At 35.9% G+C, this 17,744-nt stretch overlaps 1 protein-coding gene across 1 annotated transcript in view; it reads right to left on the bottom strand.

Moving 5' to 3' along the window:
• BANK1 (B cell scaffold protein with ankyrin repeats 1) overlaps positions 1–17,744 on the bottom strand; it is a 312,609-nt gene that overhangs the window by 24,523 nt on the left and 270,342 nt on the right. The window contains exon 11 of the mRNA XM_007999400.3: positions 4,630–4,698. Within this exon, the coding sequence (XP_007997591.3) occupies positions 4,630–4,698 (69 nt within the window). The remainder of the gene's footprint in view (positions 1–4,629; positions 4,699–17,744) is intronic.

Here is a 17,744-nt window from a genome sequence, read left to right as displayed (position 1 = left end):
GTTCCAAATACAAGAAGACAACACGGAAAGCATGATAACAAATGAAAATAGTCATTTGTTGCAATTTGTACATTTATATAATAGGGAGTGGTTGGAAATTTGAATATTTCAGGAAACATGGTCTTAAATGCTGGCAAAAGTTTTAAATTATATTGTGTGGGTTATTGTTAAAATATAATTTACTTAGGGGCTAAATTTGACCACATGTGGTCTCTGAAACATAAGTTTCTTTTGGTGGGAATTTTTTACATGTTGATTTTGAGATTATTGCTGATTACTATCTCATCTATTCGACTTTTAGTCCATATCTAAGGTAGGGCTAGGTAACCAAAGTTTAAAAGCTCTGCAAATAATTCTTATGCTCATCTGAGTTGGAAGTGACTGGTATAGGCAGTTGGTTAGCGTGGATGTGCTTCTTCTACCCACAGAACCTTACCCTTCAAAGAAATGGTTTTTTTAGCAGCAGCCAATCCGTACAGATTGGCAGCAACCTGATTCTTGCCTGTTTGGAGGCAAGAATTTGGCTGAGGGGCATAAGGCACAGGAGAGACCAAGGCAAGTTTTGGATAGAGTAGTATTGAAAGTTTATTAAAAGGTTTTAGAGCAGGAATGAAAGGAAGTAAGGTACACTTGAAAGAGGGCCAATTGGGCAACCTGAGAGATCCAAGTGCACTTGACATGGGGTTTTAAACATTGGCATGGTTCTGGGGTTAGTGTCTCTCCTCCCTTGATTTTTCCTTGGGGCAGGCTATCTGCAAACACAGTGCCCTGCCAGCACCTGGGAGGAGCCGCATGTGCAGTATGGTTACTGAAGTTGTGCATATGCTCATTTAGGTGTTTTTCCCTTACCAGTTGAGCGTTCCTAGGGAAAAGTCATATACCAGTTAAACCCCACCATTTTGCCTCTTAGTGCACATGCTTGCGCCCACTTGCCCAACTCCTGAGATCTTATTGGGAAGCTGCTGATCACCAGCTTCAGGTGTTTTCTGTCTATTGAGAGACTACCTTTCGCTGGCACTGGCTGTGACCAATTATGGTTTTAAAGAGACAGTTTAACAACTACCTAACCATAACCTGGTGGTTGTCTGATATTCCTGGGTGGGTAGCCCTCTCCTGCCGTGCTCGTGTCTGCCTAGCTGCCTACACTAACAGTTTGCCCTCTAAGAGTGAGAGCAACAACACACCCTTGATAAGGTTCATTTGCCTATATGGCTGAGGACATCTGTGGATGTAATCCATGATCACAGGGAGGCAGCTTGTTCAGAATGCTTGAACCTCATCAGTTGCCACATGTCATATCCAAGGTAAGACTATGCTAGTAAGATGGGGATGATCTTGACATAGATAGAAAAGGCCCTTCTGTACAGTTCAAGATGTGAACAAACTTGAACCTAGACTATATATGATTTTGTAAAACAAGGAAAATTAGCCAGATATTTCCATCTTTGAACAAGGAGCCCTTAAATTCTTTCAACATTTTTGACTTGATCATGTTCACTTAGAAATCTTCTAATGACTAAGTATATTTTATAGAAACTTTATTATCTGGCAGAGACCAAGTAATGCAAGCAATCTAGTCACTGGAAAGCCATCTTCCTTTATTATAGGTTTAATGACTGGAATTGGGGGTATGAATCAGTTTTCTGTGAGCTTCGATAACATAACCCAGACTTCAAGATCCTGATCAGCTCCAAAGACACTGGCAAAATGCAGTTCTCTGGCTTCCAGCATTGAAGAACAAACCCTTGATGGCTCTGTAAAGCTCAGTTTTGGGAAGGAGGATGGAAGTGCGCTTGTTCATCTATGATAGCACTCCTTAGCATTTTCTAATTTCAAATCCAAATTGGGAAAATTGACTTTTAAACTGTTTTGATGGAAAATTTTATCTGTGATCCAAAGTCTTCTGCATTTTTCCTTACATTTTTTCAAGATGTGAAAACTGAGTTGAAGAAATCTGTTGAGTTTCCATGGAAATGGTGCCAATTAATTATTTTTTTCTTCCTTAGGAAAATTCCTTGACTTAGCAATAATGTAACTTCCTGGCAATCCCTTGCCAGTCTTAAACTTAGTGCACTTGAAATGCTTATACTTTCAATGGGAAAATAGTTGAATCTCATAATCCCTTTTCCCTCCAGCATATAGAGGAAGAATTAAATAATAATTCCTGTTTACCTTCTTTAGAAAACTTGTCTAGTCCCTTTAGAAAATCTTGCCTCTGACAAACATTATATAAAAGGCCCTTTTTATTGTTTTCTACCAAGTATGTACTGCTTTTCCTAGTACACCATGAAATCCCAGGATATTTGAAGAATATTCATTAATTAGGTAATAAGCAGTTTTCATTGCCTAGTATGTTACATGGACTGAATGGTCATAATATCTGCAACAGTTTAGAGAAATATGGTTGGATGAAATCAGCCTTTTTAGGTATTTAGGTACTTAATTCTTTTATTTCTAAATATTCCAAAGTATTCCTAATTATCTTTTTTTTCATGCTAACTGCTGATTTCCTGTACACTATAGTCATCAGGGAGGTTTTTGGAGAAACATTTGATAAGGATTGATGTTCCCTTAGTCCTTACAAATAAAACAATGTTCTGTTCCATTCTGGTACATTACTGATATGCAGAAATAAAGGAATCTAAGGAAATTGCTCTAAGATGACTAATCAAAAATATCATCAATAAGTTGGACTTAAGTATGTACAGAGGAAAAATATTACAGCCAAAATATGATTAAAATGTTAGTATCTGAGTCCCCACAGAATTTTAAAAAATCTAGCGGTAATTGACCTTGATTATGCAAATTAGGTAACAAGATATAGACAGATAGTAATCAATACAATATTGCATAATTAGGTCCTCGTTTCCCTTTACCACACTCTCCTCCCCTTTTTCTGTGTGCAGATGGGTACTAGTTGTCTATACAAGGTAGAATAATGATAGGGCTGTACTAAGCTTAACAGATACTAGCAGCCCTTCCAGGCATTGCTCTCTGTGGGATGGCCAGAAGGATAATTGATATAATCAAACATTCAAAGGATCTCTTCATTACACTTGATACTCGTCACTTCCCTTCATCTCCTGTGGCCCTCTTCGCATTTTCCCCTTACTTCTAACATAATTTAATTAAAAACATGGTAATTGAATAATTTATAAGAAAAACACTTCAGGGATTTTTCTCCCCAAAAGCTCAAAGCGTCTCTTCTCTTCATTCTTTCCAAAGCTCTGTGAGGTACGTAGGGGAAGCCAGGTAGAAATAATCTTATCTACTTCGTTTAATTCTTTAGTAGCTCTTCTGATCCTAATTGTACAATGATCTCACATGGAGCTTTGCATTTATTTCTTGAGAGAGCTGAAGGCACAGTGGGATGATAATAGTAGACTTAAAAAGGATCTATCTTCCTCCTTAAATATGAAATCACTAAAAATGGAAAACTGTCAAATAAAGAGTTTTTTGCATGTAAATTTACAAGCAGTGTATTCAAGTGTTTCATGAGAGAATAAAAGTTCAGCTTCATCATCATGTGTTGCATTCAAACACCATGTATTAATTGGAAGAATGATCTAAGTACCACCTTGCTGTTGTGAAATAATGCCACTTGAAGTGATGGGTGAGGATTACCCATTTAAGAATGAACCTTTGTTTGAAGGATGATTCATAATGCCCTAGGAGCAGGTCCATTGAGGGTCTGTATTTAATAGTTCAGTGGGTGTTAGAATTTGGTGCAGTCCATTCCCAGCCATCTTTACAATTGCAAAAAAGGAGCCTGACTTAGTAGTTGCTGTGAAATAATTTCCTGGTTTTATTCCAGTGTCCCTCTCAACAATTTAGTGGCACCAATTTCAAGGAAATATTAATTTGGACTGAAGTTATTTCAAAGATGGGCCTGTATATACGCATTCGTTATCATAGGCAGCTAATGTTACCCCCTACCTCTGCCACCTTTAATGTTTTTCATTTTTGAACGTTGAATAAAGCCTTATTGTCAGATTTAAAAAAATCATAATAAAAATTCTGCTAGAGTCTCTCTTTTCAGTAGAAGACAAACATTTCAGGGAAAACTGGAGGCAGAAAATATTCTGTCTGTGGAAGATATTTCTGTGGCTACAGTTTTCAGCTTTTCTCTGAATAACAAATAATTGTTCAACAAATGTTAGATCAAGTGCTGAAGGCAAGAGAACAGTTGAAAAGGATGCAATCTTTGATTGGCATTGAGTGCAAACCATAGAAAACTCACGCTGGCGCCTTTCTTTGGAAGAATCAAATCATTTGCCACTCCTACCAAGTTAGGTTCCAGAGGCTTCCCTTACAGGTCTATGAAAACATGGCCTCTGATGCATCTTAGAGAAGTTTTCTTACTTGATCTTCCTGGAACCCTCATGATAACATTGACAACACTACCACAAACATTCTGACAAGGCCATTTCATGCCTTTGTTAATTAAAATAATTTTCTTGTATTAACTGTATTATGGCAAAATTATATTGTGTGAGATTAAGAGTAAAATTTATAAAGCACACAATTACATACTTCTGTCCTAGGAGGCTTTATTCAGTATTCATATGATTTCTTGATATTTTACTTAGAGATTACTAAATAGACTGAAGTTAGAGTTAGTGTTAGTACCTTGTTTCTTAGGAAGACCACGGAACTTGTCATCATCAGATTGTCTTCTGGCTGTCTTTTGTTGAAATACTGTAAAAAATAAAGAACATATTATTTATTGAACATGAATGTTCAAAAAATCCATACTGTAGAAGTCTCCAGGAAGCCAGAATGCAATATGTCATTTTCCTGAGTATCAGTTCCTACATTGTATTATTTTAGAGTAGGAAGATTATCAAATTTATAATTTTCTCATTTGTGCAGCTTATCAGTCATTTCAGAAAGCATTTTCATTGAGTAGAGTAGTATAATGCTGATGGAATGCCTCATTGAACTAGTTAAATCAAGATATGATTCCATTTTGATATCAGGTAAGAATAAAAGCTGCATTATGTTAAAAGCGATAAATGTTAAAATCATATGAAAAATTTCATTTGCACAGAAATTACCAATGCTGACTTTTTGATGATATGCAAGGATAATGACTGTTTTTCTTAAACAGGTAAAAAGACTCTTGTATTTCACAGATGTAATAATAAAAATGATACTTTATTCTTGCATCATCTATCTAGACCACAGACCTATTAAAACAGCTTATTCGAATTACTTCATTATCTGAAAAAGTGCTTTGTTCTCATTTATTATTTCTCACATGAAATTGTGGGAGACAAGTCAGCATTACTCACCCCATTTTGCAGATGAAAGATAAAATTGATTGTTTAATACTTATTGAGCACCCACAAAGTTCCATATAGCTTCTGGCATTTGTTAATAAAAAAGTCCAGACTCTTTACAACTTTACTTTAGAAAATGAACATCTCAGAGTTACATTTATTTTTTATGGGCAGTGTGAATTACAGGGTTTGGGAACTGGAAAAAGCTTTGGAGATTTAGTCCAACCTCGTATGTTTATAGATGAGGGAGTTGGAAGTAACTAGCTTGTAAAAAGGCTAAGTAATTTTGCAATGATCTCAGAGTTGTTGTTAGCAGAGATGTGATTTAAACCCACAAGCCTTGAACTTCCATCTATTGCTTGGTTCCTTATAGCACTGCTGCCTCTTTCCTTCCATAACTATTCTCTTATAAAGATAAAGAAGGAGATAGAGGGAGAGGATTGAAAGGGAACTTAGAACATTTCCAACACAGTTGTATCTCTTGTTCCTTTTAGTAGTTCGACAGAATTTCCTGGGATAATTGAGCTGAGGCCTGTGGGAGTGAATGTGTTTTAGCTGGATGGTGCTGGACCACTGTGATTGGCAGAAACATCCCAACAGTTACCCTAGATTTCTGTCTTTGGTTTTAATATTCTTTAAACCAATATAAGATCAAGGACATATATGTGATTAACCCCAGAGACTTTTTTAAAATGAAATTTCCCCCTCATCTGATCAACAATTAGTTATTAAACACGTATAATTTGCCAGATGCTGTCAAGACAAAGAGTACTCCCTTCAACTGTGCTCTTTTAAACAGAAGAGGAGAAATATGTTTCAAAGTTTAATGTGTTTGAGAAAAAGTATACACATAAAATAATGTTTCTGGTTGAAAACCAGTTTTCACTTCAAGTTAGTACATGGAAAACATGCTAAATATAACTAACTGGCAAGTTCTGGGTTTGCGGCTTACCTATATTTTTCCTAAAATAAAATATACTGAGGAATATATAGCATATGAATATATGTTAGGATATTAAAATAAGTGTTATAAGAGGTACTTGATTTTTCTATTTGCTAGTTTTACGAGTCTTTAAAATGCAATGCTTTAAAAATTTTAATAACATGCAGTTTCTGTGCCTTTCTGCCAATATTGTTAAGATCTAACTGAGAATGTTTAAGACGAAAAAGCTGGCATCATTAATATGGGAAATGACCTGAATCCAAAGATCCATGCAGACAATAAATTCTTCAAATAAAAATTACATTAATTGATAAGTTTTTAAAATTCTGCTGAGGTTTGAAGCTACAAAGTACTTGGAAATGAAATTATTTTTCCAGCTTTTTGGCATTAATTTGTTACAAATCACTTTACACCCTATATGTTACTGGAATCCTTTTTGCTGATAACAAATGCTCAGTTTGTGTGAAATAACAGTAAATGTTAAACAAATAAATGCTCTCTTTCAGTTACTAGATTAAGAAGTTACAAGGAGTATATGTATTATTGTTGCGATTTCACCAGGGCTTATATTCAGAACAGCTGGGGACAAGGGCAGACTATTGGGATGAGACAGCAGGATACTTTCTACTGAGTGGGGTGATTGTGAAAATGCTGATAATAGGACTCTTGAAAAGCAGACGTGTAGTAGGTCATGCCCACAGTTTAAAGGTTCCCTCTACCTGTTTTGCCCACCTGAGTTCTCTTTTAATTCACCTGCAGCTGCACCCATACCTCCAGGTTCCCTTTCTCCCACCTACAGATGAGTCTCACTTTCTAAAAAGAAAACAACTAGCAATTAGCATATTGCCAAACACACTGTCTTCCCATCGCTTTCAGTTGGGGAGGTATTTTTAAATATGAGGCAACCTTGGGAAAAGACCTATTCTATCTTATTTTCTGAAGAAAGCACTAGCCCATCAAAATTATCACTGAAGCAAACACACCTGTCAAGGACACATATTCCATTAGCCTTATGAAAATAATAGATACAGGTAAACTTTCAGAATCTGTTCATCTCTCTATTTTTACAGTTCCTAATAACTAAAACATTTAAAATTGCTTCAACTAGCAAAACCTTTGTTCTAAAAAACTTTATGTACTTTATATTTACCATGTTCAGCCACCCCACACCACATTTACAAGAGGTAGATATAAAATCCATAACAGGGTGAGAACTGAGTGTAGGGTTATAGGTCACTCGGATTTATATACAAAAGTACATTATTTTGTAAAGCAAGAGTTGTGGTGAGTTAGACGAGAATTTGTTTCAAACGTATTGTAACCAAAAAGTTGTATACCAGAACACTAGCCAATTTGGCACAGAAGATGGGCTATGGTTTTCTCTTCATATCAACCACACGAGTGACATGGAAAAAGGGCATTTCCCTCTTTCTCCCCAACTCCCTTCTGGCCTTTATTTTCTTGTCAACAAAGTTAGGGCTTAGATGTGATGATCTCTAATGTTTCACTCAGCTCTAATATTCTGAGATGTTACCATCTTGTTTCCCAAGACACTCCAGGTCCAATGATGCCGGGAAAAATTATTAAGTGAGTATGAATTTAAGTAGAATGCTATGTTTTGAGGAAAACATTATTTATAACCTGGGGGCATAGACTAACATAATGATGAGGAAGTTTTAAATCACAGGCCAGTGCTAATTTTTTATCATATATTGAGACAATCCTTTCCCTGTGTGTTTGAATTCTTGAAAAATTTACCTCATAAATGTTCAAAACATGCTATCAAAGTAATTACGATATATGTCAACTTTGCTGACTCTCTCCCCAGTGAAATCTTATTTTTCTCCTCCTACCTAAAACTGAAATTTGAGAAGAAAGAAATATGAATGCATTATTAGTTGTTGTCACTACCTTTAAACATAAAAAGTCCAGACAAAACAAAACAATTTTTGAGGTTGAAAATAATCCCAAAGAATACAAATTTCCCAAATAACACCCTTTTTTATTTTAAATATTGGTGGAATGACTTCTGTAAAATTTTCTCTAGAATATGACATTGAATGGGAAAAATTAGCATATCATTAAATATTCAAAATGTTAAGCAAAGCAGAACTAGCAGAAGAGCAGAGGAGGAGGAGAAGGTGAAATTTAATGAGTTCACTTGCACTACTCATCTTTCCAGGCTGCATCTGCGAGAATATTCTTCATGTCAACCTCATTTGTGGTCTATTTCAAGAAAAGGGACCCTTCCATAGCTGCCCTTCTTAGAAAATCTGATAATGCTTATTTTGAATTATTTCATAAGTGGCTATAAGTGATTAAAACCTGTGCAATTAACAACAGCATTCATTTTGTGAATGATAAACCACAAACCCCTTGATGGTTGTCCATTAGATGTGAAAAGTGAAATGTTATGTAGAGCTGTACAGCTATCATTGATGATAATGCTTGAAACTAGAGATTTTATATAAAATAAAATACATAGATTTGTGTTGTGCTCTGGGCTTTCAGGGAATGATACAGTACAGGGTGGTAGCAGTATGTTTATTTTTCACCAAAACACCTTTCATTAGGTTGCTAACTACATAGCCAAGTCCTGAGGGTGCAAAGGTAAATAAGACAAAGTCATAGTTTTCATATTGTCCTCTATTTTGGTGTGTTCATTTAAGTAAAGGTCAAATGTGCCATTAGTGCCTAATGATAAGAGGGAATAGGGATGAGGAACCATCAGGAAGGGCCAGAATAATAACTCAATCCTTGTAACTTTCTATTCTCCCTGACTTGTTTCCCCAATTTCCCAATTTATACTGTTTAAATCTAATCACAAAAGACACAATAAAGTAAAAAACAAACAATTAGCATATTGCCAAACACAGTGTAAACAACCCCTTTGTCTAGCCAGCAAATACAGGAAACAGAATGTTTTTACCCTATAAGCAGTCACATTGACTAATCTGAAGCTTAGAGGAAAGATGTGTGTGGGTAGCCTCTTTGCAAATCAGCAAGAGAGACTGAGTGCTCCAGTCAGTTCAAAGCCACCATTTAATTGTGCTAGCAGTATTTATAGGTTATTAACTTGAGAAACCTTATCAAATACAGGCCATTACATTTCAATGGGTACATTCAAGAAGGTGTGGACACAAATAGACAGCCACATCAGCCACATAGTATAAAAATCTTTCACCCGAAAGTAGTTTACCGCATGGCAGACATATGTAGGTGGAGTTGTGGCATTATATTTTAAAGAAGAAACTGTAAATGGTCAGTCGGAATATATGAGATCACTGACATGGGTTACAGTTTACTATTCAGATAAGCAGAGATGGAAAGTTGGAAAACACATTGCCGCATGAAGGAAAATGGCGTAAAAATTATAATTCGGTGGTGGTATTAATAAATGCTTTAGTTTCCAAAGGAGAAAACATTAATTTTCCTTTCAAGTTGTAACAAAAACTTTGTTTGATAGAATTGTTATCACTGAAAACATCTCCTAAAGGAAGATTTGGGAAATCCCACTATAATTTTTTTTCTACTACTAAGGGACCTAATTTTTACCAGAATAGAACACAAATTGTTTTCATTTGCATATGTCATCTTTTGATACAAACACAAATATTTACATTCTAGAAATGTTTATAATCCAGGAAGGTGAGTCATTCTGAGCAATGACAATTGGTTTGTGGACCTTGTTCTAATTATAGCTTGAGATCATGGCAATAAGTTTATTAGTGAAGCCTCCAGTCACCACTGGGTGGGCAGTCTTCCTCCCTCCTGTTAGCAGGAGGCGGCATGTATTGAACAACTATTGCTTGTATAGCACTGAACTGGGGGTTAGTCTCTTCCCATGAGACTTTATTTGGGATCATCTGTTTAATTCTTTTGCTACCTGTTTGTATTCAATAAGGAAATGGTATTAGTATGGACATAACTCTAGTAACATTTCCAGCAATTTTCTTTTGTTTCAAAGAGAAGTAGTTTGGGCAGCCAGTGGAAGACTCTGCAAACTATAATGAGTTTACTTTTTGGCTCATGCTCAGTGATTATCAAAAGTAACTTCCCTTCCTCTCCCCCTAATCAAGAAATGTTGCTATCCCAAGAAGCAGCAGTGGGATCATGATTTGCACTGTTATATTTCACAGGATGATAAGACTTGGTACTCTAATATTTTGTTCTCCCCTAAATTTAAAGATAAGCTATTTGATTATGCTCACTTTGAACAAACATTAGAGTTTAATTCTGCTAACAAGACTCAAATTATATAAATGCAGATTGAAAATTCCAAAAGGATAGGGCTGGCCCCTTTGTTCTAGATAGTATTCAATAGTGGAAGTTAATAAATACTTTGAAAAAGACATGCAAGATGATATGTTGGCATATGAAACCCATGCAAAAGGCATCTTAACTGGGGTGATATGCCAGGTCTACCTTCACCTCTGCATCTACAGAATACCTTCCATCACAGGAACTACCATTTCCTACATGCTACCCTGTGCAGGCCACTGTACATATACAATTTTAGTTCTCATGAAAACCCTGTGAAATAGATATTAACATTTCTTTAAAACCAAAACCAAAACCAAGTGAAGCAAGATTATGTAATTTGCAAAAAGTTACACAACTTTTAAGTGTCAGTCTTAAGTCAAATTCCATTCCATCTGGCTTCATAATCCTCATGAATTTCACTACACCGTGCTGCTAGTCCATAAGGGAAGACTCTTTTCGATTGTCCAACCTCAGGAAGTATCTTATTTTTCTCAAATAGCTACTTATTTAGATTACAAAGAATCACATGTTAAAAGTCCTGGTGGAAAATATTGTGAATTCAAGAAATCTAAAGTGACTAAAAAGACAGTAGTAGGTGTGGATAGCTGTTTAATATGGTTGTTTGATGCACCTGTGATTTCATATTTAAATAATCATTCCCTAAAGTATTTGTTTACTCTGGCTTAACAATGGAAATAATCCAGGTGAGAGTCTCTTAACAGTGTTACTGTTGACACTTTAGACTGGATAATTCTTTGTTATGTGGCTATCCAGTGCATTGTAGGAGGTTTAGCAGCATTCTTGGTCTCTGCCTAGTAGATGTCACTAGTACCGTTTATAGTCTTGACGACCAAAATGTCTCCAGACATTGCTAAATGTCTTATGAAAAGCAAATCACTACCAGTTAAGAACTACTTTTATAGGTCAATTAAACTTCTTCCTACAGATGCTTTTAACAAATAGTTTAGTAACATCATATGTTAAGTGGAAAAAGACCAGAATTCATTCTGCTGTCGAATGAAAATCTAAGTGCTTGATAATATTTGCGTTCATTGTCTTGGGTAATGAAAATCTTTTAATGTCAGTTCACACTAGAACTGGTTATTGCCTCCTTTCCACTTCACTAATATAAAGGAATTGAATTCTTGGAAGATGAGGCTGGAAAAGTTCATCATCATTATGTCAACATGCTAACAGATGGTCTGCAAAGCACTTCTCAGGTTTCATTCTGTATTTCTGTGAAGAAGCCAGGGGATCATGATGTTCCACTGTGAGAATGACAGAAAGAGCAAACAAGAACACCTGCATTACACAGGCTGACTTGCTCCTCTTCAATGGACAGTGTGAATACAGGTCAGAACAATTTCTCCTTTGCAGAGCTACACCAGCACTCTCTCATGGAAAAGAATGAGGAAGAGAGTCAAGGAGGAAAACAGGAACACGAGGCTTACAAATAATGATACATACGTCACTATTCTGAGAGCACCTGTGATATACATACTATGTCCTTAAGCTAAATGGTTTGGACAAGGTCACCTAGTCAGGGAGTAGGATCCAAGGCACTTGATCTAAGACCTACTTCAATCCACTTGACCGTATTTTACAAATGAGGACAGAGACCATTATTCTCTGTCACATTTACAAGGATATGAATAAATTTCCCTAACAGTTTCTACTAGGTCTTTTTTCTCTTTTTGCATGTCAATTGCATTGTATGCGATCAATTTCAAGTACAAGTGAATTGCAAGTGGAAAATTTCTGAGAGCAACTGAGTTGCACTTGACATTTTGGGGTCCCTGTAGCTGAGTAGCTCTCAAAAAGGTCATATACAACTTTGTTGCACTGCAGAATGCCAAGGGCAACTCAGTAGCAATTGGAAATTGAAAGGGAAATTATATTCTACCCGAAATCAGTCACATGGATTCTGAAGAAGGATCTTTGTTCTATTAATTGTGTAACAGGAAAATAGAAAATTGCCCATTGATGCTGAAAAATTTTACCCAATAGGCATTCATCTCTTTGTATGATGTATGGACGTAGTTTTACTATCAATGTGTCTATGCCATGCCAAGAGCTCATTTTCTTTCCCTGATTTGACTTAAATCAAGAATTCTGTCACTAAAGACTATAAATCCGTGTTAATTCCTCTGTATTCTTCAAGCTTAATGAACCTGATCCTCTTCAATATTACAGGGATAAAAAAAGTAGAGGAAAATATATCTGAAAACAGGAGGACTTCAAAAAAATTTTACTTATGAAAAATGAGTTATTCCTGTGATTGCTAACCTAAGATAGGTTTAGTACAACAGCAATGTGATAAAAAAATCAGAAACATATCTCTTGATAAAATGAATCAACATGGGTTCAGTTTTGCATTAGTAAGTTATGTCTCTGGGGTAAGGGGATTGATGATGGTGAAACAGAGCTTCAATGTCACATGTTTTAAGCTTTGTGAAAGCAGTTAGAGTGCTTAGCTGTATATGAATAACATAGAGCTTTGTCCAATTCTATGTGGGCTCTTCCCTTCAAATGGTAGTGTTTTGGACATAAGATGGTTTAAAGCAGGAAAAATTTAGGAATTAGAGACTGATATAGTCTTCTGATTACCTTCCAGAGTGTTAATGAAGTCTTCTGTTCTAGCCACATTGATATGGATCTTGCCATTTCTATCATTTCATTCAGTTAATATTCACCAATTATTCATAGTTTCTACTGTGAATTCAGCACTGATCTTGGCACCAGAGATACAATGGGGAAAAAAAGGTTAGTTTGGTCTCTTCATGGATCTTATAGGTTAGAAGGAAGAAATAAATATTAACAAACAATCCAGGAATAAATATATCGGTGATGGAAATTTGTGGTGCCATGTGCTCAGGCATTAGATCCAGATAAATCTGGGTCCAAATCCCTCCTCTTCCTCTTCCTGATTTTATCACCTTAGGCAAGACACTGACACTTACTGAGCATTAGTTTCTTTGTCTCTAAAATGCGGTTATTAATGCCAACTATGCAGGGTTATTGCATGAATCAGAAATTATCATGAAAGCTGCCTAATAATAATTATTATAAGAAGATGACTAAGCCAACTTGTTCTGTTAGAATACAGGGTCTTCCTTCCCTGACACATTCCAGCACTATTGTTTTCCCTAACTTCTGATTCCACCAGAATCCAAGAAACAGACACTAAACTGAGAAAATTAAAAGTAGAATTGTTTTAATGATAATGCACTGAACATATACCACATATCAAGTATTGTGTTGGGTATTTTCTAATTTTATCTCATTTAGAGATTAACAGTCTTTGAAATATATATCATTTGTATCCCCAGCTTATGGTGAGGAAATTCAATCTCAGAAATGTGAATTTGCTTGCTTGGGTAACATCAGCTAAATTTGAATACAAGTCTTTCTGCAAAGCCAGCATGATTTTCCTTTGCCTAGTTCCTTTGCCATTACTTCTTCGGTGTCTGAAATAGTAAGCTGGGATTCTGCATTCCTGTATTTTTCCTCTATCTCCTATTCCAAATCCTTCAATTCTGGCTATGTTAACACACCCTGAGTATACCAATATACTGATACCATTTTTGGACTCTGGCAAGCAATGGGGCCAGAAATTAATCTTCTAATTGAGTGGATGGTTTTGTGGGAAATGGTGGCAATTTGACTTAATAGATCTGCCCAAGCTAGGGGGAAAAAAAGGAAAGATGTGAGAAAAGGCTCTTACTCTGTGAAATGCAAAGAACATCAAGAATGAATTAGCTGATGAGGTAATCTCTTTCTAATGTGGGAACACAATGATCAACAATCAATTGTGTAAAAGAAAAAGGCAGGCAAGTATATATCCCAGTGAAAGAGAAAAGGAATAAAAAATGGAAGAGGATTTTGGTGACCTTATTTGTAGTCCAGCTTTTGCTACTTATTTGGGATACAGTAAATAACCATACCTATTTTATATACTTAATTGCAAAAAAAAAATTATAGCACTAGTTTTCATCTCCATGTAATACAAATATAATGAGAGTAAATTATATTGTATTAGGATTAGAAAGACATCTTACAAATATTGAAGGGTGCCAGTCTTGGGATGGGTGAGATAAGTAACCTTTAAAATTTATTAGAAACTCAAGATATTTAAGATTCTTTAATGTTTCTATGTGTGCACATACCTACAGAACAAATTGCAACACTGCACGTTCAGAATTTATATACTTAGTACACAGATTTTATCATTGGCACTCAATCAATGTTTATGTAACTGATAAATAAATCAATGAGAGGAAAACCATCCAAATGCACTTATTTAACTTGGGGATGGGTTGAAAGCCTAAACCAGTCATAGCCCCAAATTCTTTCTCCAGTCCTGTAAAATGAAGCACTCATCCCTAATAGGAGGTTTCTTCATTAGAGAAATTGAACAGAAGTAGCTCTGGACATGGGACACAAGGCACACTGGGTGGCAGGAATTACAAACTAGACTGAAAACAGGGAGAACAAGTTAAATTGTGTATTCTGAATGGTGAAATTTCCCAGTCTTCTTCTGGCATTCTAATCTCAGCGTGCTGGGAACTGGATACGTAAATGCAGACTATAGTTAGTTGAAGAGTATTCTAGAAAAAGTTAAAAGCATAGGCAAATAGAGTCACATAAATAATATTCTGGGGCCATCCAATGAAACAGCTGGTTACCTACTTCCTAATTACCCTACAATGCCGTCCATAAGTTAACAACTAGATTTTCCAGTGAGGCATTTGGTGCTTCATTCTTTTTTGTTGTTTTATTGACGGAGTCTTGCTCTGTTGCTCAGGCTGGAGTGGAGTGGCACGATCTTGACTCACTACAACCTCCGACTCCTAGGTTCAAGCGATTCTCCTGCCTCAGCCTCCCGAGTAGCTGGCACTACAGGCACCTGCCACCATGCCTGGATAACTTTTTTTGTGTTTTTAGTAGAGATGGGGTTTCACCATGTTGGCCAGGCTGGTCTCGAACTCCTGACCTCAGGTGATCCACCCGCCTTGGCCTCCCAAAGTGTTGGGATTACAGACATGACCCACCGCACCCAGTCGGTGCTTCATTGTTAAACATGAAAACGTAGTTAAGAATAGCCATATTTGATGGAAGTATCAAAAACTACAGGCAGAACAAACAACAAGTAAAGACAACAGAGAAAATATGAGAGCAGAAGGAAAAAAGTAAGAACAAAAGAAATTTAAAAACAAATCAAAACAAAATGAAACAAAATCAGTAACAAAGATATTGAATTATATCTCTATGTATCCATGCCACCTAAAAGAGAAAATAATCCTGTAAAAAAAACAACAGAGAACAAGAAAGAAATCTTGAAAAACAAGAATATAACCACCAATAGAAGGATGGGAAGATAATGGCCAAACAGTAGACCAACACAACATGGGATTCCATTGGAGTATAGATGAGGTATCTCTTCAAAAATTTCTAGAGTACAACTAACTTTTTGTATCAAGCTATATCTACTTTCTCTTTTAAAAGTATTTACTGGTATTTAGCAACTATGTCAAGGAGATACTAATACACTAGAGATACTAAACTATGAGAGACAACCTGAGAATTTCTAACAGAAGTTCATTCCCTGACTTTGTAATCTAGACAACTGTTACAATTCATGTTTTATTTCAGCTGAAACAGTTGATTAATTTGCTACAGTTTCCTAATTTGTTATAGTTTCTTGAACAATATCAAGAGTAGATCATCATTAAATAAGTGTGTTTTATACTGATAAATACTTCATACATGCTTGCTGAATTTTCTTATACGAATCTCTCAATGTATACATGAAGCGTAAGGAATAGAATGGTTTCTTTTGAAAATATTAAGTATGTATGAGTAATTACGTTTCTCTTAGGTAGATCTGTAGTATATATTTAAATGTTTTTGTGTTGCATATTATTTATAGGAGTTGAGCTTCTCTCTTATAGAATTAGGAAGGAAATATCAAGGAGAATTTCTACATATATGCTATGGTTTCATGTTCCCTGAAAGACTTGTCATTATCCTTCTTAATGAGGAAGTAGAAACTGAGAACCCAATCCATCATTCTTATTTTCTTTACTTACTATGTTTCTAAATTTAAAAATGAGCTAGTACATGGGCAGACTTCATGTGTAAAACACCAAAAGCAATGGCAACAAAAGACAAAATTGACAAATGGGATCTAATTAAACAAAAGAGCTTCTGCACAGCAAAAGAAACTATCATCAGAGTGAACAGGCAACCTACAGAATGGCAGAAAATTTTGGCAACCACTCCATCTGACAAAGGGTTAATATCCAGAATCTACAAAGAACTTAAACAAATTTACAAGAAGAAAATAATCCCATCAAAAAAATGGGCAAAGGATATAAACAGACACTTCTCAAAAGAAGACATTTATGCAGCCAATAGACACATGAAAAAGTGCTCATCATCACTGGTCATTAGAGAAATGCAAATCAAAATCACAGTGAGATACCATCACATACCAGTTAGAATGGTAACCATTAAAAAGTCAGGAAACAACAGATGCTGGTGAGGATGTGGAGAAACAGGGATGCTTTTACACTGTTGGTGGGAGTGTAAATTAGTCAATCATTGTGGAAGACAGTGTGGTGATTCCTCAAGGATCTAGAACTAGAAATACCATTTGACCCAGCAATCCCATTACTGGGTATATACCCAGAGGATTATAAATCATTCTACTATAAAGACACATGCACATGTATGTTTACTGCGACACTATTCACAGTAGCAAAGACTTGGAACCAACCCAAATGTCCATCAATAGTAGACTGGATAAAGAAAATGTGGCACATACACACCATGGAATATTATGCAGTCATAAAAGAGGATGAGTTCATGTTCTTTGCAGGGACATGGATGAAGTTGGAAACCATCATTCTCAGCAAACTATCACAAGAACAGAAAACCAAACACTGCATGTTCTCACTCATAAGTGGGAGTTGAACGATGAGAACACATGGATACAGGGAGGGGAATATCACACACTGAGGCCTGTTGTGGGGTGGAGGGCTAGGGGAGGGATAACATTAGGAGAAATACCTAATGTAGGTGACGGGCTGATGGGTACAGTAAACCACCATGGCACGTGTATACCTATGTAACAAAACTGCATGTTCTGCACATGTACCCCAGAACTTAAAGTATAATAATAATAATAATAATAATAATAATAAAACTCTTAGTGAAAAAAAATGAGCCAGTATAGCTTACCTGTGACTTGAAAA

The sequence above is a fragment of the Chlorocebus sabaeus genome, chromosome 7, assembly GCF_047675955.1.
Source record: "Chlorocebus sabaeus isolate Y175 chromosome 7, mChlSab1.0.hap1, whole genome shotgun sequence".
Lineage (NCBI taxonomy): Eukaryota > Metazoa > Chordata > Mammalia > Primates > Cercopithecidae > Chlorocebus > Chlorocebus sabaeus.
Note: the sequence above shows the minus strand (reverse complement) of the source record. Positions and strands in the feature narration are given on the sequence as shown.